This window comes from Microcebus murinus, chromosome 23, assembly GCF_040939455.1.
Source record: "Microcebus murinus isolate Inina chromosome 23, M.murinus_Inina_mat1.0, whole genome shotgun sequence".
Taxonomy (NCBI): domain Eukaryota; kingdom Metazoa; phylum Chordata; class Mammalia; order Primates; family Cheirogaleidae; genus Microcebus; species Microcebus murinus.
The window spans coordinates 22917187-22943096 of record NC_134126.1 but is presented as its reverse complement, the minus strand read 5'-3'; the positions used below and the strand labels follow the sequence as shown (position 1 = coordinate 22943096).

Sequence of the window (25910 nt, the reverse complement as noted above, 5' to 3'; positions counted from 1 at the left end):
GTTCTAGGTCTCCTCCAAAACTTCTTTCGGGAAGGAATTCACACCGAGGCTAAAAGGACCACCGGGGACGAATGCTAATGGTATGTAACATTTACTGAGTAGGGCAATGAGCCGAACACTCCACGGACAGGGTCCCATTTAACCCTCACAACTGTCATCCTCACCTTACAGATGAGGAAGTGGCCACCACCCTGGCAGCCACCGATCTGCTTTCTGTCTCTATGGACCTGCCTGTTCCAGATATTTCATATAAATGGAATCATATAAGATGTGGCCTTTTGTGCCTGGCTCTTTGGTAGCATGTGACAGTCCTTGACTCTCTTTGTGGCTGAATGGTATTCCACTATATGGATACTCCACATTTTGCTCACCCATCCATCCACTGAGGGACAGGTGTGTGCGTTCTAAGAAAGTGCTTTTATCCTCAGGGAATGAATCTCCAAGGTGGGATTCCAGGCATAACCGTCAAATTGGGAGAAAAGACAGTTGGGAGCAGGGGATCCTTTTCAGAAGTTTCAAGTCACGCAGTGCGGAAATCACTTATCCCGTGGCTAGCTCTGCGGGAATGGCAACACACAGGTGGCAGAACGGCGCGTGCGCCCACGGGTATAAACGGTTTCTAAACCACTTCTGCGTGGGAAGGAGATTAGTTCAGGAGGGCCGTTGGCAGGCCCCTGGCACGTGAGCTCACACCTCCCTCCTGCTCTCCTCTGCCTGGCATTTCACTGGGCAGGAAGAGCGGAGGGTGAAGCAAAACCTGGAGGTCTCGAGAGAATAACTGGGCTCCCCTACATGGGGTGTTTGTACAAGCGTAATGGAGGGGAGGGAGGGAGGAACGGAGGTGGACTCCTGGGAAACTTCATCCCCAGCTCAGCCCAGCCCGTCTGAAGTGGTCATCTTGGGTTCTCCATAATGTACATCCACAAACACACACACACACACACGCACATGGCTCCCTCTTTCTACCTTCCTGTCTCCCACTGGCCAATGTAGGTAACAGACACAAGCTCAGTTTCTTTACCTGTAAAATGGGGACAGTAGCAATTATCCCAAGCTCAATGGGTTGTTAGGATAATGGGTGAAGAATGTAGCATGGCACCTAGGAGAAATAATCTTTAATGTTATTAGTAAAGGTTAAGGTTGTTATTAAAGATCATCATCGGGTGGGCGTGATGGCTCACACCTGTAATAATAGCACTCTGGGAGGCCGAGGTGGGGATGGGGGGGTGGGGAGGGGTTGGGAGTGGGGGGGATCACTCAAGGTCAGGAGTTCGAAACCAGCCTGAGTAAGAACAAGACCTCATCTCTACTAAAAACAGAAAGAATTTTATCTGGACAACTAAAATATATATATATATATGAAATTAGCCAGGCATCATGGCATGTGTCTATAGTCCCAGCTACTCGGGAGGCTGAGGCAGAAGGATTGCTTGAGCCCAGGAATTTGAGGTTGCTGTGAGCTAGGCTGACGCCACTGCACTCAAGCCTGGGCAACAGAGCCAGACTCTAAAAAAACAAAATCATCATCAGCGACATTTACTGAGATTGTATAAAAGAACATGCTAAGAACCAGGGCTGCCAATTCTAGGCTTTTCCATAAAATTAAACCATGTAACTCACATGGTTCAAACGGATCCCACCCTAGAGCACTCCTAGAGCTATTGTCTGTTTGCTGAATCTTTTGAGTTGAGGGAGTGGGGGAGGAGCCACACAAAATTTTCTCATTTGGAAAAAATGTTTATTTTGGCACTCACCTGAGTGCCTGGCAGGGTGGGTCTGTCCTCTGTGGGGGGCAGGAGGGTGTCAGGATGGTGGCCCTGCCCCAGGGGGGCAGCAGGGGATGAAAACAAAGGGGTGTGTGACAGTAACAGGTCACAAAGGGCAGCAGAGGATAAATATGGCTGCTCAGGGACTTAGGCCAAGACGGTGGTCACTTCTCTCGCTAGGACTGCACTTTGTAGACTGTTAGGAAGATACAAAACTCAGAGGTGGCAGCGGGGGTTAGAGCCAGAAACCCTCTCCGAGTCCACCCTGCGTGTCTACACCAGCGAGGAGATTCAGTCTGCAGTCCGGCCGCTCCGCTGCGTCCCCACGGCAACCATCTGTGCCCCCGCCCCCAACCTCAGCCTCTGGGAGGCTCTGAGGCAAAAGGGGGGGCCTGTGGGGTGGGGTGGGGTGGAGAGACCTGCTGCAGAGCCATCTTTGTGACCCAGGGGTCCCCTGCTCCCGAACCTGCCAACGAGGCCAACAGAGACCCTGGGGGCCATGAACAGTGACTGTCTGTTGCCGTATTACACGGCCAAGAGTGGCTCCGGGGTGGGCATGTTCAACACCACCATGGGGAAACTGCAGCGACAGCTGTACAAGGGAGAGTATGACATATTCAAGTACGCACCGATATTTGAGAGCGACTTCATCCAGATCACCAAGAGGGGAGAAGTGATCGACGTGCACAACCGCGTCCGGATGGTGACCGTGGGCATCGCGTGCACCAGCCCCAGCCTCCCGCTCCCTGACGTCATGCTGCTGGCCCGGCCGGCCACCAGCTGCGAGGAGTACGGCGGGCACAGCCAGCCCGCCAAGGGGCGAAACCGCAAGGCTGCCAAGGCCTTGGAGCTCACCAGGCTCCTTCCCTTGAAGTTCGTAAGGATCACCGTTCACGACCGTGAGAAACAGCAGCTGCGCCTAAAGTTTGCCACCGGCCGCTCTTGCTACCTGCAGCTGTGTCCGCCTCTGGATGCGCGGAAAGACCTCTTTGCCTACTGGGAAAAACTCATCTACCTCCTGCGGCCCCCCGTGGACAGCAACAGCAGCACCTACGCGGTCCCCGCGGAGGACATGTGCATGCCGGTGCTTGAGGAAGACCGGATGAGCCTGGGAGCCTCGGACTTGCAAGGAAAGGGGGACCAGGACCAGGTCAGCATCAGGAGCCTCCACATGGCCTCTGAGGTGTGCGGGGCCACCTCTGCCGCTTATGCTGGGGGAGAAGGGGTCCCACATGACTCCCACAAACCCGTCGGGGTGCCCGATGCATCCAGCCCCAAAACAAAACCGACAGATTTTGCCAAAGAGTCGGCGACAGGGGCAAGCACGGAGGTAGCAGTGGCTGGGGCCACCGGGGGCACTGCGGGTGCTTTCAGTTTGTCGGTGAGCAAGACTGGCGACGTGAGCACCATCTCAGGAGGGGCCGTCCTAGGAGGAAGCAAGAGCAACATAGCCATCGCAGGCACTGCCAGCAAGTCGCCAAAGAGCATTAAGGTGGCCGTGGCAGGGGCTACCAGCAAGGTCTCAGAGCACGTTTCCAGCGAGTCCAAGAACATCTCCCCAGAGGAGGGCACCATGAGTGTGGTGACTGCCGGGATAGAACCTGCCAGCAAGACCGCTGGAGAAGAAGACAACAGTCCCGGGGAGGAGCTCCCCATGGTGACCTTGCTGAGCGAGAGCAGCGTGAGCGAGCCCCACGGCAGGCGGCGCGCCCACGCCAGCGCCGAAGGCCGCAAGGAGCAGAGGGAGAGGAGGGGGAAGAGGGAGAAAAGGGACAAGGACAGAGCGCTCAGCGACAGGAGCACCCATCACCGCAGGACGGGCGAGAGCCGCCGCAAGTCAAGCAGAGACAAGTTAGCCCGAAAGTCCTCCAGCCAGTCCTCATCCAGCCACCACGCCAGCAGAGAAGACCGGAAGGAGAAACACCGCCGCAGCCCCGGGGGCAGCAGGACCCGCAGCTCGCACAAGGGCGCCAGCCACACCCTCCTCACCAAGGACTCCAGGACCTCTCACAAATCCGGGAGGAGCATGTCCACCACCAGTTCGGGTTCCAGCAAGAGACTCAGCAGGATCGGCTCTTTCTTGAAGAACGTCAAAGCCAACCTGACGACGAAAGCAGTGGCCTCACAACGTGGCAGAGACGTGGACATCACGGCGAAGACAGAGGAGAAGAACACCATGGAGGCCATCGTGGAGGCAGGGGAGAGTGGCCAGGACCTGAAGATGGCTGGCTCTGTGAGTTCCGAGATCAAGGAGACGGTGACCTTCATAACCCATTAAATGGGACCTGGAAGCAGAAACCGCAGAGGGGCCCCGGGGCTCCGGGGAACATCCCTGGAGAGCTGACTCCAGCTTTCTTTTACTGCAGTTTAAATAAAGAACCATACATCTGAGCGTGGCTTGCTGCCTTCCATCTGAATGTCCACACCCCACTGCCCAGTAGTGACGTCACAGTGGATTCTGTGACGTCGGCGGTGCTGCTGCCTGAGACCCCCAGGGCCCTGCCCATGCTCAGCAGAGACAAGATGGGTGCCCCATCCGGCCTCAACCCCTTCCCGGCTGAGAGTCACAGACGGTGGGCTGGGAAGATCGACCTCCGCCATCTCCCTATCCTTTTCGTAAACCTTTCTTCCCCTGCAGGTCCATAGACAAAGCAAGAACAGGACTCTCATCTCCTTGGACTAGTGGGGGGGGGGAGGGGAGCAGCAGCATTTGCTGGCAATCAGAAGAGAGAGGACCACTGTCTAGACTTAGCAATTCCACTCCTAGGGAACACACGTGCGTGTTCCAGGAGACAGCTCTGAGAATGTTTATGGCAAAATAATTTAATAGCAAAACACCGAGAACAGCCCAAATTTCCATCAACAGAAGAATTGATAAGACAATGGGATAGGAATAGAGAGGGATATTCGGTGGTGAAAAATAAATGGCAGCTACACCTATTAACAAAGATACATTCTGCTTATAATGTTTTTAAAAAAGCAAATCATAGAATAAGATACAGTTCCACTTATAGAACAGTTCAAAAACAAGATCAAATAATATATTGCATGTTTGGTAAAACAGACACAAGCAGGAACAGGGGAGCGGTAAACACAAAATTCAGGACAATGGTTTTCTCTTCCATGGAAAGGTAAGAGATGGGTCAAGGCGGTGGACACAGGCTTTCAGTGATGTTGGGAATTGTTTAGTTCTTAAGCAAGGAGGTGGGTACAAGGGTGTTTGTTATTATTTTGCTGTTGTTTGCATTTCAACATCTCTGAAGTCAGAATGGCCCTATGATTGCTGTGGTGGTTGTGATACAGTGGTTATTGCCACAGACATACCTTAACCAATTCCTCTTATGCTTTCACTTTCATGTGTGCACTAAAGGGATATAAACATGAAAGGCCTCTTTTGTTAAGATTCAATTTTTTTGGAGTGGGGGAGACAGGGTCCCACTCAGTCACCCAGGCTGGAGTGCAGTGGCCCCATCATAGCTCACTGTAACCTTAAACTCCTGGGCTCAAGCGATCCTCCTGCCTCAGCCTCCTGAGTAGCTGGAACTACAGTCGCATGCCACCACACCTGGCTAATTTTTTAAAAAACATTTTTTGTAGAGACGGGGGTCTCACTGTGTTGCCCAGGCTGGTCTTGAACTTCTGGCCTCGAGCCATCCTCCCGCCTCAGCCTCCCAAAGTGCTAGGATTTACAGGCGTGAGCCACTGAGGCCCAACCAAGATCAGAAATTTTAATGACATTTATTATTACAAGAAGGCTTGGCTGGTTGTTAGGGAAAGAAGGAATGATATTCCTGTTTTACAGATGAGGACACAGAGGGTCAAGAAGGTAACTTGCCGTGTGTGAGGCATGGGGAGGAGAAAAAGCGGACAAGTTCAAGGACACTGGTGCACCACGAGGACCTGAGACATACCAGGGTCTTACCGCCATGTTCCAGAGCTCTACGGACATGAGTACCAAAATCACGGGACTGAGAGGAAGGAGAGGTAGGGGCTGAGGAGACTCAACTCTTGAGGTAAGATGGCCTTATTTCCGTAGTGTCCAGACCACCCTTAAGCCGTAATCAGCTCCCGGACATCCATTCCAAGCCTCTGCCGTAGGTGGCGCTACATCTATTCATGTAAACAGACCTCCTGGCATCCCGGGCCCTGCTCCCAACCAGGAGCCACTCCCACTGGGCGCTACATCTCTCTGCAGCCCAGTCCTCCCCCCAGCCACGAATCAAACTCTTAAAAACCAGCCCCAGAATGGTTTCTCCATACTGAATCTTCAGAAAACTTCTTCTGAGGTCAGGCGCAGTGGCTCATGCCTCTAGTCTCAGCACTCTGGGAGGCCAAGGCAGGAGGATCACTTGAGGTTCGGAGTTCAAGACTAGCCTGAGCAAGGGCAAGACCCCGTCTCTACTAAAAATAGAAGAAAATTAGCTTAACAACTAAAAATATATAGAAAAAATTAGCCGGGGCCGGGCACGGTGGTTCACGCCTGTAATCCTAGCACTCTGGGAGGCCGAGGAGGGCGGATTGCTCAAGGTCAGGAGTTCAAAACCAGCCTGAGCAAGAAGGAGACCCCGTCTCTACTATAAATAGAAAGAAATTAATTGGCCAACTAATATATCTAGAAAAATTTAGCCAGGTATGGTGGCGCATGCCTGTAGTTCCAGCTACTCAGGAGGCTGAGGCAGGAGGATTGCTTGAGCCCAGGAGTTTGAGGTTGCTGTGAGCTAGGCTGACGCCACGGCACTCACTCTAGCCTGGGCAACAAAGCGAGACTCTGTCTCAAAAAAAAAAGAAAGAAAGAAAAATTAGCCGGGCATGGTGGCACATGCCTGTAGTCCCAGCTACTTGGGAGGCTGAGGCAGGAGGATCGCTTGAGCCCAGGAGTTTGAGGTTGCTGTGAGCTAGGCTGACGCCACGGCACTCTAACGTGGGCAACAAAGAGAGACTCTGTCTCAAAAAAGAAAAGAAAATTTCTTCTTGGGATACCAAAAACAAATCCTTAGACCTCACGTGAGGGGGGTTATGAGTTAGATCGCAGCATCCTTGTTGCTTGGACCTGCACAGTTAATTTCTAAAGCAACTTCGAGGAAAGTCACAGTCTTCATCACGTGGGCTGGGACAGGTCTCTTCTGTCGGTAGAGGGGACTCTCGGCGTGGGGCGGGTGCTCCTTTGAGAAAGGAAGAGGGCCCAAGACCCACACATGGCTGCCTTGTTTTTCTGCCAAACAAGGCTCCTCACCCCAGATTGCAGTGAGTCAAGTTATTCTTAAGAAAGAATAAGAAGGGACATGCCAAAGATTAGATATGACTTGATCCTCTGAGGCAAACAACCTCAGAATCATTAACTCCGAGCTCCAGAGAAGATTGGGAGCCTGCAGGGAGACAGATTAATGGTTTACTCTTGGCCAGCTTTTCCCTTGTAAAGGTAGGGAAGTTATAAACAGATCACGCCACATTCCTTTAATCTTCCGGTTTCCACGCAGGCAAGTGTAGCTCAACACTAGTCTGGAAGCCAAACATGCAGTCAAAACATTTCTGTACGGCCGGGTGGGGTGGCTCATGCCTGTAATCCTAGCACTCTGGGAGGCCGAGGCGGGAGGATCGCTCAAGGTCAGGAGTTCGAAACCAGTCTGAGCAAGAGCAAGACCCCGTCTCTACTATAAGTAGAAAGAAATTAGCCAAACAACTAAAGATATATAAAAAAAATTAGCCGGGCATGGTGGTGCATGCCTGTAGTCCCAGCTACTTGGGAGGCTGAGGCAGGAGGATCACTTGAGCCCAGGAGTTTGAGGTTGCTGTGAGCTAGGCTGACGCCACAGCACTCTAGCCGGGGCAACATAGTAAGACCCTGTCTCAAAAAAAAAAAAATTCTATAGCGCTTAGCCATTTATAAAGTTCTTGGACAACGTGCTCTATTCTGACTCTCACATCTCTCCTCCCAGGACTTGCTCAAGGTGGGGGGTGACGGTGCAGAGAGGGGACCCAGTGCGGCTCCTTTTGTGCAGCACCTGCCGTGTGCGGCCACGGGGCCAGCGGGGGAGACGCACGAGTGGTCATTAACGACCCGATGCAGCGTGAGACGCGTGTTCAGGGAACAGAATCCGTTCAGAGGACGGATGCCTGGGCATGGGAAGGAGTTGTCACAGAGCGCTGGCAGTTCTGAAGGACAAATAGGGCTCTGCCAGGTGAAGAAGGAACGGGGACAGGGTAAGGGCGGAGGAGGGGCCCCAGGAGGGGTGGCGAGGGAGGACCAGGCCACAGACAAGGATCTGTGCCACGCACGAGGCTAGAAACATCGCTGTGTGCTGGGCGATTACAAGTGTTCCAGTCTTGCTGGTGGGAGGGAAAGAGGAGAGGAGGCACGTGAGGCTGGAGGATCAGGCAGCTGGATCTTTTTTTTTTTTTTTGAGACAGAGTCTCGCTTTGTTGCCCAGGCTAGAGTGAGTGCCGTGGCATCAGCCTAGCTCACAGCAACCTCAAACTCCTAGGCTCAAACAATCCTCCTGCCTCAGCCTCTCGAGTAGCTGGGACTACAGGCATGCGCCACCATGCCTGGCTATTTATAAATATATATATATATATTAGTTGGCCAATTAATTTCTTTCTATTTATGGTAGAGACGGGGTCTCACTCTTGCTCAGGCTGGTTTTGAACTCCTGACCTCGAGCAATCCACCTGCCTCGGCCTCCCACCCAGAGTGCTAGGATTACAGGTGTGAGCCACCGCGCCCGGCCCTGGCAGATGGATCTTGGGGGCCTTTGGGAGCCCCTGGAGGCGGTGGGTGATGGGAGTGAGGTCTCCCCGGCCACAGGGCAGACAGGTGATGGGCAGGGGGCAGCCTGGAGGCAGGGGGTCCTTCAGGAAGCCATTGCACTAATCCTTGCCAGAGACGGGGCGCCCCACACCTAGGTGGCTGCGGGGGACAAGGGGCAGAGTCGGGAGATGTTGAAGAGATAAAACAGGACAACCGTCCTTCCCATGGCCCCAAAGACAAGGAGCTTATGGTGTAGAGCTAACAAGAGTGGAGGCATCGTCCCCTGAGGTGACCGAGGTCTGGAAATCGAGGAGGAAGGTGTGAAGGTAAGGCAGCCAAGGGGGGCTGTGGGGCTTCAGCATCAGAGACCCCTGAGAGGAGGGACCACCTGAGCAGTCCCTTTTTCCTCTGCCAGGGGCGGGGCGGGGCGCTCTCCCACTGGGCCCCTCCACGCCCCGTGTGAGAGTCGCCCAGCAGAGCCCCTTGTGGCCACGTGCTGTCACTGCAGGTCGGCGCTTGGATGCGCAGAGCCAGGACTCAGGCTGAGTTGCTGTCAACCTGTCCCTTTGTCACACCACAACCAGCCCCATGCTGATTCGCTGGAAATTGGACCACGGCTCAGCAGCAGGTCGCCGCCAGGGGTGCCAGCTGGTTACGAGGCTGTGTCTCACCCGGGCACTGCCCCAGCAGTAGGGTGACCAGGGGTAGGATGGCCACAAGACAGGTCCCCTGAGAGGCCAGGGATTCTGACTCCAGGGGGCAATGAGCAACTGCCAAGAGTAGGTGTGCGGGTGGAGTTAGTGCCAGGGCCCTCTGCAGCCTGGAAGGCATTGAGAGACAATCGCCGAGCACCTACGGTGGGCCAGGTAGGAAATCAGGGACACCAACATACGCACACCAGTAATACAAACCCAAGAGCGGTGGTGGCTCCCAGGCAGTGTGCAGGAGGGCTTCGCAGAGGAGGGAGGGCTGAGCGGACAGACGACAGGCTGAGTGCTCCTGGCAGAGGCCGAGCAGGACAGGGAGAGAGAAGGACTTGGGCGATGTGAGCTCACTCAGAGATGGCAGGCATGTGCAGCATGGTGCGTGGCATGTGCAGCATATGTGGCATGTAGAGTGTGTGGCATGTACAGAGTGTGTGGCATGTAGAGTGTGTGGCATGTAGAGTGTGTGGCATGTGCAGCGTGTGTGGCATGTAGAGTGTGTGGCATATAGAGTGTGTGGCATGTAGAGTGTGTGGCATGTAGAGTGTGTGGCATGCGCAGTGTGTGTGGCATGCGCAGTGTGTGTGGCATATAGAGTGTGTGGCATGCGCAGTGTGTGTGGCATGTGCAGTGTGTGTGGCATATAGAGTGTGTGGCATGTGCAGTGTGTGTGGCATATAGAGTGTGTGGCACGTGCAGAGTGTGTGGCATGTGCAGCATGTGTGGCATGAGCAGTGTGTGTGGCATACGCAGCGTGTGTGGCATGCGCAGTGTGTGTGGCATGTAGAGTGTGTGGCATGTGCAGCGTGTGTGGCATGTAGAGTGTGTGGCATGCGCAGTGTGTGTGGCATGTAGAGTATGTGGCATGCGCAGCGTGTGTGGCATGTGCAGTGTGTGTGGCATGTAGAGTGTGTGGCATGTGCAGTGTGTGTGGCATGTAGAGTGTGTGGCATGCACAGCGTGTGTGGCATGTAGAGTGTGTGGCATGCGCAGCGTGTGTGGCATGCGCAGCGTACAGAGTGGCATGTGCGGGGGTGAGCGGAGGGAGGGAGAGGCAGTGAGAGTGTGGTGAGAACTAAGCTGGGAGGAGAGATGAGGCCGGGAAGGGCGGGGAACTGACGGAAGTGGAGGCGTCTCCCCGATGGTGACTGTGGGTCTGCAGGGGGCGGCAAGAAGAGAGGCTCACGGAAAAGCAGGGAGGAACGTGTGGCACTCGGGCTCTGAATAGGACAGGGACCTGGAATGCCACACAACTGCCCCGAGCTCCATGGCCTGCGTCACTGCAAATGGGACTTGTGACGCAGATGCGGGCGGTGTGCGCGGCCGGCTCTGCAGCAGCAGAAGGGCAAGGGAGCCCAGACTCCTGCCCTGAGCAGCGTAGAGAACCTGGAACGTGCGTGGTGTGGACGCCCGTGTCCTCCCACGCGCAATCGCTCAAGGCAGCACCAAGGCGAGCGCCCACTTTTGTCCCCTAGGAGAGTCCCAGAGGTCCCTCGTTATCTACCTCACAAATACACTACAATTTACTTACTTGTTCTGTTGTTGATGGACATTTGGATTATTTCCAGTTTCTGGCTATTGAGAATAATACTGCTATGGACATTTTTATATAAATCTTTTGGTAAAAATGTAAATTTCTATAGGTCGTATACTTAGGAATGAAATGATTATATGCATATTTTCAGCTTTAGTAGATATCACCAAGCTATTTTCCAAAGTGGCTGTGCCATTTTACACGCCCACCAAGAGCATATGAAAGTTCTGGTTGTTCCACATTTTTGCCAACATTTGAGTGTGTTATCTCTTTCATTTTAGCTATTCTAGTGGAATGAAATACCTTTTCTCCTTTTTTCATGACAAAATATGCTTTTTAAAAGTATAACATGGTGGGATTTTATGTGGTAGATAGTTTTGTTGTAATGTCTTTAATGGACAAAATTAAAAGTTGACTTCCAAATTTGCTTTGAAACTTCACACATTTCTGAAATCTTGAAGTCTTGTTTATACACTTTAAAGTGTTTTTCATTACTACTTAAGACAAAGGAGCTTTTTTTTGTTTTTAATTTTGTTTCTTGAGACAGAGTCTCACTGTGTTGCCCAGGCTAGAGTGCGTGGCGTCAGCCTAGCTCACAGCAACCTCAAACTCCTGGGCTCAAGTGATCCTTCCGTCTCAGCCTCCCAAGTAGCTGGAACTACAGGCATGCACCACCATGCCCGGCTGATTTTTTCTATACATATTTTTAGTTGACCAATTAATTTCTTTCTATTTTTAGTAGAGACAGGGTCTCGATCTTGCTCAGGCTGGTTTCAAACTCCTGACCTTGAGCGATCCACCTGCCTCAGCTCCCCAGAGTGCTAGGATTACAGGCGTTGAGCCATGGCACCTAGCCAAAGGGGCTTTTTTGTTTTTACATCTCCTGCCATCTTGTTCTAGTACCTTTTTGTTTTATAATGAACTACTCGACAAATTTGTGACTTAACACAACAATCATTTTCTTACATCTCATAAATTCTTCTACAACAGGAATTTGGGCGGGGCTCAGCTGGGTGATTCTTTTGCTCCCCGAGGTATAAAATGAAGTTGATTAGTAGTACTTAGCTGGAGCATGGGCTGGTCTGGAAGGTCTAAGATAGTGTCATTCACATGTCTGGTGCCTTGAGAGAAATGGCTAGAAGGCAGAGCTCAGCTGGAATTGTCAACAGGAATGTCTACATGTGGCCTCTCCAGCATGATGGCCTCAGGTGCCAGACTGGCTTCCCTCAGAACAAATGTCTCAAGGTAACTGAGTGGAAGCTGCTTCTGACTGAGCCTCAGAAGCCACTTGAATAACTTTCATCGTATTTTATTTGTTATGCAAGTCATAAGCCCAGCTCAGATTTAAAAGGAGAGGAAGTAGACTGCACTCCTCTTGGTAGGGAAATGGCCAGATCACATTGTAAAAGAGCATGTCAGATGGCAATATTATGGTGACTCTCTTTGAAAAATATAGTTTGCGACACCCCCATTACTGACCCCATACTTACCAAAGTAAACCAGGCCAGGATGTAGCTGGGAAGTGCTGAGTAACTGTGTGGCCACCTCTGTCTTTTGTGCTTTCTCTCTCCTTATCTCCTCTTTACACTCGCTCCTCTTCCACCTTCTCCCCTTCTTACTCCCCTCCCTATCCCCCACTCTTTTAGTTAATTAAACTCACAAGGACATTTCTTTGCTCCTTTCTCCCCACCTCTGCCCACATAGCTTCAAACTCTTTGATCTCTGGGTTCTAAAGAGATTATTGGGATGCCTACCGCAGCATGTCAGGCCTGGAAAAGTCTTTCTTGACTAATCCCAGATGTACTTTACATATGAGGAAGTTGAGGCCGAAAGAAGGGACTCTCCCAAAGTCCTACTTCAAGTAAGAGGCAGAGTTCTGGCCAGCACAGCATAAAATAAAACCTATAGTGGACCTCAAAGAGTGTCAACAGCTTCCTTTCCATTTTTGACTGGAACTAAAGCCACTTGTTTCTGTTTCACATTTATTGCCTCACCATTTTGATGTCCTTAGGCCTCTAAATCAAAGAGGGAAACCAATGCCCAGAGAGGCCGGTGCCAGCCCTGGCCCTGGTCCCAGCCTTCAGAGACAGAGGAGGGTTGGGGAAGGCGTGTGGTGAATGGAGCAAGTCAGGATCGGTGCAAGCAGCCCCTGCAAACCCCCCATGCACCCCAGATGCAGCCGCTGCTCCTTTCTGACCCTAAAGTCCAATGATTTTCTGAACTGCAACATCAACTGGCAGCCTGCAGACCAGTTTTAAAGTTTTCTGAGCATCCAAGAATGGTGAATTTAGCTGATGATGATTGAAGTTTGGCTGAAGATAAACCTGGGGTGAAACAGGCCAAGAAAATGCAACTCTGTGGCCAGGCCCAAGAGATAGCAGCTCTGTTATGTTAAAGTCTGTTTCCTCTGACAACAGCTCCAAGCAGGCGGAAGCTCTGGCCAGAGGCTGCAGGGGCTGGGTAGGGGTAGGGGTAGGGTAGGGGCGTCCCAAGCTGGGCCACCAACCACCCCACACACAGCATCAGCAGCTGGATCTTGGGGGGAAGAGTGAGGCTGGAGGTTGGCACATTGCTCTGGGATCTAAATAGTTAGTGACATACAGAATGAATCTTTAAGTAGCCTCTCAGGACTTTTTTTTAATCCACCAGCTCATTGCTTTCAGTCCCAAGACAGCAGCTCTGCAAACTGGTGATAAACTGGATAAACTGAGAGTGCCACCTGGGTATAGTTTCAGGGACATCACCGTGGAGTCCCAAGGCTTCTGTGTGCCTGGGGCAGAGGGAGAAAGGGTCTCTGTGGAGATCTATTGATAAGAAGGGACTGACATAATTATTTTAATTGGTATAACCTGTAACCTCCTCTGCAGGGCGTGGCTGTGTCTCATTGTTTCTGGGTATCCCAGTCTAGCAAAGCTGGGCATATTTCCGCACTAAAGTCCTTCTAGTCGTGCATCCAGACACGACTGTGGCCAAGGCATTCCATCCTTCCACACGTCCCTCCTCCTAGCCTCCTCCTAAAGATCTCCATTAGCTCTAAGAGGCTTAGGATAAGGAGAGACAGAGCTAATAATTTTTAGTGCCTCCTGCCCACAGGTTCAAGTTCAACAGACCCTTCCCAGGGGCCCTCTATGGGGAGTGGCAGACACAAGCCATGGAGGGTCCCCTGCCTTTCCTCTCGCTGGGGTCCCTCCCTCTAGCCCATGTGTTCCTTCCCATCAAACAAAGAAAAGGGCAATTGCTTTTCCTTATACTCCCCTCCTGGAGGAAAATAAAAAAAAATAAAAAAAAATAAAAAAAAGAAAGGAAAACTTTAAAAGGGAAGAAAAATCACTAACCCAGAAGAAACATCGTTAGCTAACAGGGTGATTTCCCAACCTGTGGTTGGCCAGAGCCCGTGCCTGGCCCTTGTCCAGCAGCCTGCTGCTGTGGCTGCAGCAACTTACGTTGAGACCCTAAGGGGCAGCTGCCACTCTGGGCACAGAGCCAGGGGACTGGGAGCCCATCCCCTGCTTCTCCCCGAGCTCTGCATCTTTTTATTGCATCTCATTTGGGGTTGCAGTGTGCAATGGTGGTGGAGCCTACTGAGTGTTTCCTCTCTGCCAGCCGCTGTTCTAAGAACTCTACAGGGATAATCATGTTTAGTTCCTTCTCCACAATGAAGTAGGCATTATTGTCACCATTTTCTAAGTGAGGAAACTGAGGCACAGATGAGCTAGAAGAACTTACCCAAGGCATCCAGTGGTGGAGCCAGCATTAAATCGCAAGGGACTGACACAGCCCACACTCCTGGGCTGACTCTGGGGAGTACATGGCTTTAGAAGGTTTCTGACCTACACTGGGACAAGTCAGCAATGAACTCCATGGTTTAGAGCAGCAGTCCCCAACCTTTTGAGCACTAGGGACCAGTTTCATGGAAGACAATTTTTCCATTGTGGGGGGATGAGCTCTGCGGCCTGGAGGGGGTTGGTGGAGGGGTGGGGAACACAGGCTTAGAGCACCAGGTACCCTACCAGGTACCACCCTCTCCCCTGGCGGGGGGACCACTCCGTTCCTGCCATAGGCACTGCCTTGCACTCAGGCACAGAAGTGTCTTGGCCACAGGGAGAATGAGCTGCATGCATGGGTAGGGCAGCTTGTTCCTTCTAGAAAAACAGCCTGGAGTCCCATCTCACTGTCATGTGTTGCACTTGGAGTCACTTTAAAATCTGTCATCTGCACTTTCAGGCTTTGTGATGACACCTCAGACAATCCCAGGACAGACCAAAGGGATGTGCACTTGCACCTGCACTTTCCAGGCAGGTGCAGGAAACGCCAGTCTAGCACCTGCCTGACAAGAGAGCATAGGAGTGGCCCCGGGGAAACGGCCTGGCCACACACTCTCTAAGCTTGATCGCTGACTTCCTAGGTCTCCACGTCCAGTCTACACTCTCAACTAGCCAGGCGACGCTTGCCCACCATTACTGCCTCTACTTACCCACCCAGCTTTTCCTACTCCAGGCCTCCCTCCTCATGGGCTGTCTCAATCTCCAGTCAGACTGTGTCCCTCTCCTTCTATACCTGCTCCCACCCTGTCCCCAGCTGGCTCCCTTCCTCCCACACTGTCTTTCCTCCAATCCCTTGCTCTTTCCCGCCTCCCTTCCACCTTCTCGCTTTTTCTCAGATCTGAGGATCTCTCCTCACTGCAACTCCTATCCTGCCAGACACAAGTCCCACACCCACCACGTGACTCCAGTCCCCTCTCCCAGGCTCCAACACATTGAGGATGAAGCTTCAGGGTCCAGCCAACAGAGGACCCCGTGGCAGGCCCGGGGAGAGGATCTCCAGGCCAAGGGGAGGACGAGGCCTCTTGCCTGCAACTCAGGGCTGTGGCTCTCTCTGAGGTGGAGGCTGCCTTCCTCGGCCACTTCGCAGGAGCCTCAAAAACTGGAGCCTATTTGCATTCACTCCCTGGCTTGCTTTGACTCAGAGCCCAGAACTTGGTGGCATGCTAATGTATGCAAACTGCATGCAAATGACTCTAGAAAACTATGTGACCCTGGATTTACAGGAAATCAGAGGCTCCCCTGATGGGAAGCCTTAGGGAAATTTTGGAATCTACTTCCCAAGAGAAATATAAAAATAGAGTGGCTTTCAGCAGGGAGTGGGGGAGGGATGCAGCTGGAAGTCATTCAGAGGAAGGAGCACAGTCTGATTTCCATGTGTGTCTCTGAGCCACCCAACAGAAGGCAGAGGAAGAAAAAGCACCTGGCCTCCCAGCCTTCCCCTCCTTTCTCCTCTCTTGACTCTGAGCCCTGATTCGGCCAACTGCCCTGTCAGAACCAGCCGACAGTGTGCACACTGGAGGGCAGGGCACCTGGGCATTACTGCCTCTTAGGAAACAGGGGCGTTTTATTTCTATCTCACTTCCCATGACAGCACGTCACTACTCTCCTCTTGCCTTGAATCTCCTGCACAGGCCCTCCTGTACTTGGTCATCTTTGGGCATGGCCATCTTGGGCATGGGAGATCAAGTGAACAGAATGTTCTGGAACCTGCAGTGGGGGGGGGGGGGGGAGTTAGGCAGTCCAGATATTCTTCCAAAGAAGGTCTTGGAAGACAGCGCAGGGGCGGGTCAACTCAGGCACAAAGGCTTAGGCACCTCATTTCCTGAAGGAGGAAGAAAAGGACAGGAGAGAGGAAGGTGGCCCCAGAAGCCACAGCCCCTTCTTCAGAATTTAACCAGGGATGTCTTAAATAACCCCAAAAGGTAGAAATTGACCTTTTCCTAAAGAATTCAAGAGAAGGAGAGAGTCTTCCAAAATTTTTCCAATAGTTTACTAGTTTCATCAGAAGGTTTTTATTTCTACTAACACAAATGCTTAAAGCCACCATGAGAGTAATTTTATTCTGGTACTTTCTCCAGCTAACTGGAGGACAGCGCTTCCTGGCTGTTAAGGTAATACTCCAGCACAACCTCAACACGAGCTTTGAAAACACCTTAAAACAAACTCCCCCAAGATTCAGGGACCACCTCCCGCTTCCCTGAGGGGATCACCCAAGCTGAACCCTCCACTCCCAGGTGACAGGAGCAGTGTGTGCTGATCTGGGTCCCCCAACCAGATAAGCGTCTGCCAAGGCCAGCTTCCAACTAGTCGATATTTGGAGTTGCCCCAGGAAGGAAAAAGTGTTCATCCATGTATTTAAAATGGGAAGGGGCCGGGCACAGTGGCTCACGCCTGTAATACTAGCACTCTGGGAGGCCGAGGTGGGCAGATTGCTCAAGGTCAGGAGTTCGAAACCAGCCTGAGCAAGAACGAGACCCCCGTCTCTACTATAAATAGAAAGAAATTAATTGGCCAACTAATATATACAGAAAAAAATTAGCCGGGCATGATGGCACATGCCTGTAGTCCCAGCTACTCTGGAGACTGAGGCAGGAGGATTGCTTGAGCCCAGGAGTTTGAGGTTGCTGTGAGCTAGGCTGACGCCACAGCACTCACTCTAGCCTGGGCAACACAGTGAGACTCTGTCTCAAAAATAAAATAAAATAAAATAAAATAGGAAGAGCACAGCTTGTATTAAGCATGTTATGTATATTACCTTCTCTAAGCCTCACAATGGTCCCATCAGGTATGTATTACCCCCATTGTACAAATGAGGAAACTAAGGCTAAGACAGTTAAAGCCTTTTGCCCAAGGTCACAAAGCTGATGAATGGTTGTGGCAGAACCTCCAAATGCTCATTAGTATTCATTTTCTCCTTTTCTTTCTAGTCACATGCTAAACTACATTTCCTAGTCCTCTTGCAGTTAGGCAGGCCATGTGACTAAGTTCTGGCCAATGAAATGGGGACAGAAGTGATTTTTGCCACCTCTAGACCAGGCCTATAAAGGCCTTGCAGATGATCCTCCATTTCCCCTTTCCACATCACAATCTGGATGACCGAGGGCACCATGAAGACATGTGATGAAGATGGGAGGAGCCTGGGTCCCTGAATGACGACATGGAGCAGAGCACCCTCCACCCCATCCTCTGCTACTTGCATTGCACTATGACAAGGATGAAATAAACCTTCACTGTGTTAAGCCACTGACAGTTTATTTTCATTAATAACATGGTGGAGGCAAGACCTGAAACCAAGTGTCAAACTCCAAAGACCATCCTCTCTCATTAAGCCATATTGCCACACAATACAGCAGAAATATAGAAGTTGAACTATAAACTACTATCTAATCCCACAGTTCACCCCTTTCATGCCTCTCCCAGAATCAAGAATTAGATTCCTGGCCAGGCATGGTGGCTCACGCCTATAATCCTAGTACTCTGGGAGGTCGAGGCCGGAGGATCGTTTGAGCTCAGGAGTTCGAGGCCAGCCTGAGCAAGAGCAAGACCCTGTCTCTACTAAAAATAGAAAGAAATTAGCTGGACAACTAAAAATATATAGAAAAAATTAGCGAGGCATGGTGGTGCATGCCTGTAGTCCCAGCTACTCGGGAGGCTGAGGCAGGAGGATTGCTTGAGCCCAGGAGTTTGAGGTTGCTGTGAGCTAGGCTGATGCCATGGCTCTCTGGGCACTCATGCCCAGGCAGCAGAGTGAGACTCTCTCTGAAAAAAAAATAAAAAAAGAACTAGATTCTAGGGAAATTGGGTAAACAAAACTACAGAATCAAGCAACTGACAAATATGTGTTGATTGCAAAATACCTGCCGAACATCACAAGAGATAAAACTACTTTGGTTGTCACTAAATATCTGGAGAAGCCCTGTCAGCATTCATGCCAAGGTGGTCCTTTCTGCCACCTGTTTCTGAGGCTTCCTCCCCTGGGTATGGAGTTAAGAATTTGGAGGACATGGAGCAAGCACAGCCATGGTCACCATGAGAGCCCTCCAATGCCATTACCAATGATTTGCAGCTCACTACTGCATCCTATCAACCCTGCCCCAAGCCAATGGGACCTGAGTAAATATCATATAAAAACCACACTATGATCATGACAAGAGAAACATATTAATCAATTAACCTCTCCTCCATAGGCTGCCATTCTATCAAATATAAGCTAAGACTAACCGGTAGTTTCGGTATGATAGACTCAGCCCAATCTGATTTTCAAAGAGGGGGAAGCAAAGGATTCTTGGCAAGAAGGGAAAAGGAAGGGTTAAGGTTTTTAAATTTTTCTGTTGGAAATCCTGCAGGCACAATCTGCAGGGGCTAGGAAGACCTGTCCTGTTCCCCAAAATATTTACACTGAGGTTCCACGCTGGAGAATCAGTTTTTGGTCTTTTTTTTTTTTTTTTTTTTTTTTTTGAGACAGAGTCTCGCTTTGTTGCCCAGGCTAGAGTGAGTGCCGTGGCGTCAGCCTAGCTCACAGCAACCTCCAACTCCTGGGCTCAAGCCATCCTCCTGCCTCAGCCTCCCAAGTAGCTGGGACTACAGGCATGAGCCACCATGCCTGGCTAATTTTTTTCTATATATATTAGTTGGCCAATTAATTTCTTCCTATTTATAGTAGAGAAGCGGTCTCGTTCTTGCTCAGGCTGGTTTTGAACTCCTGGACTCAAATGATCCACCCGCCTCGGCCTCCCAGAAAGCTAGGATTACAGGCGTGAGCCACCGCACCCGGCCATCCAGGATCTTTAAATACATTATTTTATTCAATTTTCACACTTTGGGCAAACTGAGACTTAGAGAAGCTTAGTTAGATTTGAACTCAGCTTTGTCCTATTCCAAAGTTCTTATTCACTGCACTATAAACAGTGTTTCTTAAAGCAGGCTGCTGTTCAGAATCACTGGGGGGGGGTGGGTTAGTTAAAAATGCGGATTCCTGGGCCTGGCCCCAGACTCCTCAATCACTCTCCCGGGGGCAGGACTCAGCAATCGCATTTTCATACACACCCCAGGTGCAAGTGAAGAGGATCCCAGCTGGGGAAAATACTACCCTGTGCTCTGCGTGGGAAAGAGGAAGAGGGTAAGTCTGGCGGGTATGGTGAGAGAACGCGGCGGGGAGGGGACAGAAAGGGACCTTCTCCAGTGTTGCTCAGGGCGGGCCCTGCTCAGACAGACACTGGCGCCAGTCACTGAGGACTCGAGGTCCTCACTGTGGAACCTGGAGGAAGAACCTCAAATCAAGAAAAGGCCTGTGCAGTCAGCTGTGTTCCTCCCATCTCTGCTGTGGAGAGGGGAGATCGTGCATGGAATTGAGCTGCCAAGAGCCATCTCCAGACCTATTTTTAAATTCACCATAAATAAAGGAAAGAAAAGCCTGTCGAGGCTCAGAATGTGCTAGTCGTTTTCCGGCTTCAGTAAAGCAGCCTTGATTTAGTGCTCACTGCCTCCAACTTCCAAGCCTGTGACCACTTAGGGGCAGCTAGGATGACGCCGGCTGCCTCACTAACTTGGAAGCCAATTCATAAAGAACGGAGCCAAAAAACAGGGATGAGGGTACTGTGTAGCCACGAGGAACTGAATAGCTACTTAAAACACACACACACACACATTTAGCTATCTTTGCACATAAATAGGCTCTATAGGAGCTCTACTTGGGAATGTTACTAGCTGCCACCATCTATGGAGAACTTAAGTTGTACAGATTCACAATCCCTTACCCACAGGTTGACTGTACAATTTATCAGCCAAACTGGGCAATTTTGAAAGTGAAAGTTGGAAGGGGGGGGGCTTGGAGTTACCAATGGCTTTACCAGAACTACAGTTGTAAATGAGGAGTGTCCTAAGCAAACTGGGATGTATGATAACCCTATTTATCCGAAACTCTGGGGGCAAATGTGCTTCGAATTCAGAACTTATTTAGGTTTTATAAAGGTAATACTGTATGTATACATAGATATGTATGTGTCTATATACCGTGTGTGCGTGTGTGTGTGTGTACATACTCCCCTAAAACACCCTAGAAGGATCTGGAACAGCACCTCATAATCAAACACATATATCTGCAGCAAACGTATGAATGTTCACTCCAAATGGAGCAGACACTTAAGGTCATATTCCTGCTGCCTAATGATTTATGAAAAATACTTGTTTTCAAGGAAATTTGAAAAACTCTCGCAGACCTGTACCAAGAGTCCTCCTGTTTTTTTTGTTTTTTTTTTTTTGAGACAGAGTCTCACTTTGTTGCCCAGGCTAGAGTGAGTGCCGTGGTATCAGCCTAGCTCACAGCAACCTCAAACTCCTGGGCTCAAGCGATCCTGCTGCCTCAGCCTCCCGAGTAGCTGGGACTACAGGCATGCGCCACCATGCCCGGCTAATTTTTTTGTATATATATTAGTTGGCCAATTAATTTCTTTCTATTTATAGTAGAGACGGGGTCTCGCTCTTGCTCAGGCTGGTTTCAAACTCCTGAACTCAAACGATCCGCCCGCCTCGGCCTCCCAGAGAGCTAGGATTACAGGCGTGAGCCACTGCACGCGGCTCTAAGTGTTTTTGATAGTACAGCAGAGGCACTGGCTGTCCCACTGTAAGTGCCCTCCTTCTCCCTTGCTAATAAAACCTCTGATTTACATTTGGACCCATGACTGTCCAAAATAAAGATAATGTTTCCCAGCCTTCCTTGCAGCTATGTGTGGTCACGTGACTGAGACCCGGCCAATGATATTTGTAAGTGGAAAGATGTGATCAGGGCTGATAGTTAACCCACTTGCACGTAGAGATGTACCTGTTGTTTATTGCTGCCATCCATTCTCATCCATGCCATACTGACCATTAAAATATCTTGCAAATTACTCCTGATGTGAAACCTCTAGAAAGGTCGCACGTGCACCGGCGCATCCGGGCATCCTGGGCTCCTTCCATCACTCCCAGCATGCCACGGGCCACTGCTCCCTCCCTGGTCAGGCCTGAATTGCAAGTATTTTCACCCCCAACATCGTGGGCAGTACCAAGCGGGTGGCAACAGCACAGTCTCTCTTCCTTTCACGGCCCTGTCTCTGTGGTCACCCCAGACCACACTCCGGGCTGTACAGGTGTATCTGGCAGTTCTCTCCCAAAGCAGTAAGAGGATAGGTTAAAGCCAGGAGCTTTCTGGTGACGTGGAAAGCATCAAGTGCCGGGACCAGGCTGCTTGCTGCCTCCCCGCCACTCTGCATCCCCAAGGGACGAGGGACGGTGCTGTGTGGGCCCCTCCCGTGCTGTCCAGCCCGGAGCCAATGTCCCCTGTCCCGGCCTGTGCTCGATGCTCCGCTGCCTGCCTCCTGTCATAAGGCTGCGCTGCTCGCGTGATCCTGATTGGGTGATTTTTGAGTCCCACTGTTGCTGATTGGATATTAAAGCTTGTTGCTGACTGGATGCTAAAGCTTGTAGTTGATTGGACGCTTTTTGAGCCCTACCAAGGGTATAAAAGCAAGAGGAGGCCGGGCGCGGTGGCTCAAGCCTGTAATCCTAGCACTCTGGGAGGCCGAGGCAGGTGGATTGCTCAAGATCAGGAGTTCGAAACCAGCCTTAGCAAGAGCAAGACCTCGTCTCTACTATAAATAGAAAGAAATTAATTGGCCAACTAATATATATAGAAAAAATTAGCCGGGCATGGTGGCGCATGCCTGTAGTCCCAGCTACTCGGGAGGCTGAGGCAGGAGGATCGCTGAGCCCAGGAGTTTGAGGTTGCTGTGAGCTAGGCTGACGCCACGGCACTCACTCTAGCCTGGGCAACAAAGCGAGACTCTGTCTCAAAAAAAAAAAAAAAAAAAAAAAGCAAGAGGAGAACAAGGAAGGGGAGCCAGAAGATGGGAAGAGAACTGTAACACTTGCTGTGCTGAGTCTGCTGGGGAAATAAAAGGCTGCTCCCCGACTCGTCTCCATGTGCCGCTCAGCTCTTTCCCTGGTCAGGAGCCGTAACATTGGCTGTACTCTTGCTGTAACACTGGCCTTCCATTTTCATCTGTCTCCCAAGGGCCTCCTCCTTCCAAACTCCTTGGAGACCTTCTGCCCAGTGGCTGCGTGAGGGTCCCACCCTCGGCCCACACGTCCGGGAGAACCACGGCGCTTCTGGAAGTGCTCTCAGAAGAGGAAGGAAGTACATTTCCTACAGTTGCCCAGTAAATCTTTCCTGAGGCCTCATTGTCCAGCCACCGGGATCCACCCCCACAAACTTTAACTGTAAGGTCTGGGAAGGGGATTAGGTAAATTAGCCTCAGCCACAATGAAATGCATGAAAGGAAACACCAAGAGAAGCTGGGGGCGGGGCGGATGTTGAGGACGTTGCCAGCAGGGAACTGGGACTGAGGGAAGAACAGAGCTGGCAGATTCTGCTGCTGACTATGTGACCTCTGGCAAACCAGTCCCCTTTTTTAGTCTTGATTGGTTTTATTTATTAAAAGGGGGGACCCTGATGGCATTTAAGGTGTCTTCTAGCTCTGATCTAAGGAGGAGAGGGATGAGGAGGAAAGGACCCGAGTGTGGATGCCTGGAAGGAAATGGCATTGTTGGGGTCCGACATCCGGGGTAGTATGAGGCTAACGTTCAAGTTCGTCAGTCCTTGTAAACTGTAGCCTTTATCACCAAGTTTAGCCCTTACGCGCGTCTCAGCCTCTCTCAGGGCCACTCTCTAAGGCCACCACCAATTGTATACACAGCAGGGACTCCGTTTCTCATCGACTGCAGTATGGGTGACACCCCCTGGCGTTGGCGCAACTCTGTCCTCATTCCTCACGCCTCCTCGCCTCAAACCTAAGTTCCAGCAACTCCAAACTGCCTTCAGCTTCCAGCACACATCGTGGTAACTTTTGGTCTCCAGACTCACCAATGCCGTCCCATCTCCCTGCTGTATCACTCCCTCGAGCCTCCTTCCCTCGCCCCCACCTGCCCCCAGCTATAGTCAGCAGAAACCCCATCCCACCCAGGTTCGACGCTCCTCTGCATTGTCACAGGTGCATAGTTGCAGCGCACCTTTGTTTTCCTGCCCCATCTGTTTGCCACACGCTTCAGATCTGTAGTTCAGTGAGATCCTGTAAATAAACACCAAGGGTGGCCTTGGAGCTGGGAATAAGAAATCGCCAGGGAAGAAGCACAGGATTTGATTAGGGGGCAAGAAAAGCCTTGGCTTAACTATGGTGGAGGAGAGAGTGAGTTGAGGGTGCAAGGGCTAGTGCCCTGAGTAGAGTGTTATGCGTGGCCTCAGCCTAGCTCACAGCAGCCTCAAACTCCTGGGCTCAAGCGATCCTCCTGCCTCAGCCTCCCGAGTAGCTGGGACTACACCATGATCAGGCACACCAAACACCCAGCTAATCTTTCTATTTTTAGTAGAGACGGAGTCTCACTCTTGCTCAGGCTGGTCTCGAATTCCTGAGCTCAAGAAATCCTCCCACCTCAGCTTCCCAGAGTGCTAGTTTTACAGGCATCAAGACTTCAGTCTTGAATGAGTGACACAAAGCCCAGAAGCACTAAAATTCTACCACAGTGATGAGAAATCCATACCAGGCCATTCTAGCTAAAAGCCATTTGTTGTGCTTCCTGCTTTTTTCCTAGACTCACTCATACCTTCCTTCCAACAAATTTCCTTCCTGGCTACAACATCCAGACAGTCTTGGTGTCTTGCTCTTGAGAGCATGCCCCCCGGTTGTGGCAGGCACTGTTTGTAACCCACCCTATAGCTGCTCCCCTTCCCTTTATTGCTAATGGAAGCCCAAGTTTTCATTTGTTCACATACCTACCTGGCCCACGTATGTGGATCATTACTGGTCAGTCCCATCCTTTTGTCCAGTGATTGGTCTAAGGTTAGACCTGTGACCCAACTCTGGCCAAAGAAACCTAAGCGGAAGCTGCTGGAAGCTTCTGAGAAATATTCTCCTCACTGATTGTGCCCCTGCCCATTTCTTGCCATATGAGAAGGGAAGCTTGGAGCCACAGCAGCCATCTTGCCACCATGAGTGAAGGCAGCAGCAGCCCTAAAGACAACAGAAAGAGACAGTGGAAGAGCCTGGGTCTTTAATGATCTCTCAGAACCACTACACCAATCCCAGAATCACCTCCCTCTGATCTGTGGGTTTTCTGAAATGAATCAGCTTTTCTCATTTAGTTATCTTATATTAAATGTTTTGTTATTTGCAGTTGATAGGTTCTGATAAACTGATTTGCTGAATTTCACTGTTTTCCAAAATAATTAATTGTATACTGTTGGAGCTGGAAGAGACCTGTAGATCATCGGGTCACTTTGTAACAGAGGAACAGGAGGCAGAGGCAGAACCAGAGGCGGAACTCAGACCTCCTGAGTCTCACCCCGTGGGTCTTACCCTACGGAGTTTCCCCGACACCCTGGGGAGATCAGACGCCCAGGGTGTTCCATGGGGAGCCATGGGCATAGGGCCTGGATCCTGGCATCTAAGAGTCGCAGGCACAGGGGCAAATAAGAAGGGACAGAGTGGGCCACTGCTGGGCTTGGGCTGTGGCCAGGGACACCTTAAACACCAGACCCTAAGGAAGGGCACGGTGTGTCCCCAGCTCTTTCTGTCAGGGCTCCCATGGCCCCTGTGTGTGCATGGTGCATACGTACGTGCACCTTTGCCCCGGGTTCCACTTTCCAGCCTCCCTGAGTCCCTGGGGTCTCCTATTTCTTCACCGGCCTGGCAGTGAGGTGCTCTTCCCCTAATGGGTGGGTGCTTTCTGTGGTTCTGCTTGGATTCATGATATTTACTCTTTTCTTGCAGTTGTGCCTGGGCCAAAAAGCGATCAAGGAAAGGCTAGAAATCAACTTCTGGGCTTTGCAAAGCTTCAAACAAGTGAACCAAACCTAGTGGGGACATGGGACCTAGACAGCAGCTAACAAGCAGGGGTGCTGGGTGGCTTCAGAAAGGCACCCCCACCCCAAAATCACACTTCCTTTGCCTGGGAATTCAGTGCCTGCAGTTCTACCATTAAAGATACGATATAAGCCGGGTGCGGTGCCTCACGCCTGTAATCCTAGCACTCTGGGAGGCCGAGGAGGGCAGATTGCTCAAGGCCAGGAGTTTAAAACCAGCCTGAGCAAGAGCGAGACCCCGTCTCTACTAAAAATAGAAAGAAATTAATTGGATGACTAAAAATATATATACAAAAAATTAGCCAGGCATGGTGGCACATGCCTGTAGTCCCAGCTACTCGGGAGGCTGAGACAGGAGGATCGCCTGAGCCCAGGAGTTTGAGGTTGCTGTGAGCGAGGCTGATGCCATGGCACTCACTCTAGCCTGGGCAACAAAGTGA

At 51.1% G+C, this 25910-nt stretch overlaps 1 protein-coding gene across 3 annotated transcripts; it reads left to right on the top strand.

The window, feature by feature from the left end:
• The first annotated feature begins 1899 nt into the window (after nucleotides 1–1899).
• On the top strand, nucleotides 1900–25653 carry GARIN4 (golgi associated RAB2 interactor family member 4). 3 transcript variants are annotated; one of them, XM_075997073.1, is made up of 2 exons: nucleotides 1900–5779; nucleotides 25379–25653. In XM_075997073.1, the coding sequence occupies exon 1, from the start codon at nucleotides 2266–2268 to the stop codon at nucleotides 4042–4044; it is 1779 nt and encodes a 592-aa protein (XP_075853188.1). In that variant the 5' UTR covers nucleotides 1900–2265; the 3' UTR covers nucleotides 4045–5779; nucleotides 25379–25653. The 3 variants fall into 3 exon arrangements, with proteins under 3 accessions (XP_075853188.1, XP_075853187.1, XP_075853189.1); XM_075997072.1 differs by lacking the exon at nucleotides 25379–25653 and having other exon boundaries at nucleotides 1900–4339; nucleotides 4831–6411; XM_075997074.1 differs by lacking the exon at nucleotides 25379–25653 and having other exon boundaries at nucleotides 1900–4339; nucleotides 5569–6409.
• The last annotated feature ends 257 nt before the right edge of the window (nucleotides 25654–25910 follow it).

Bases quoted from the DNA above. Each gene is read 5' to 3' on its own strand.
- GARIN4 (XM_075997073.1), top strand. From the start codon at position 2,266: ATGAACAGTGACTGTCTGTTGCCGTATTACACGGCCAAGAGTGGCTCC.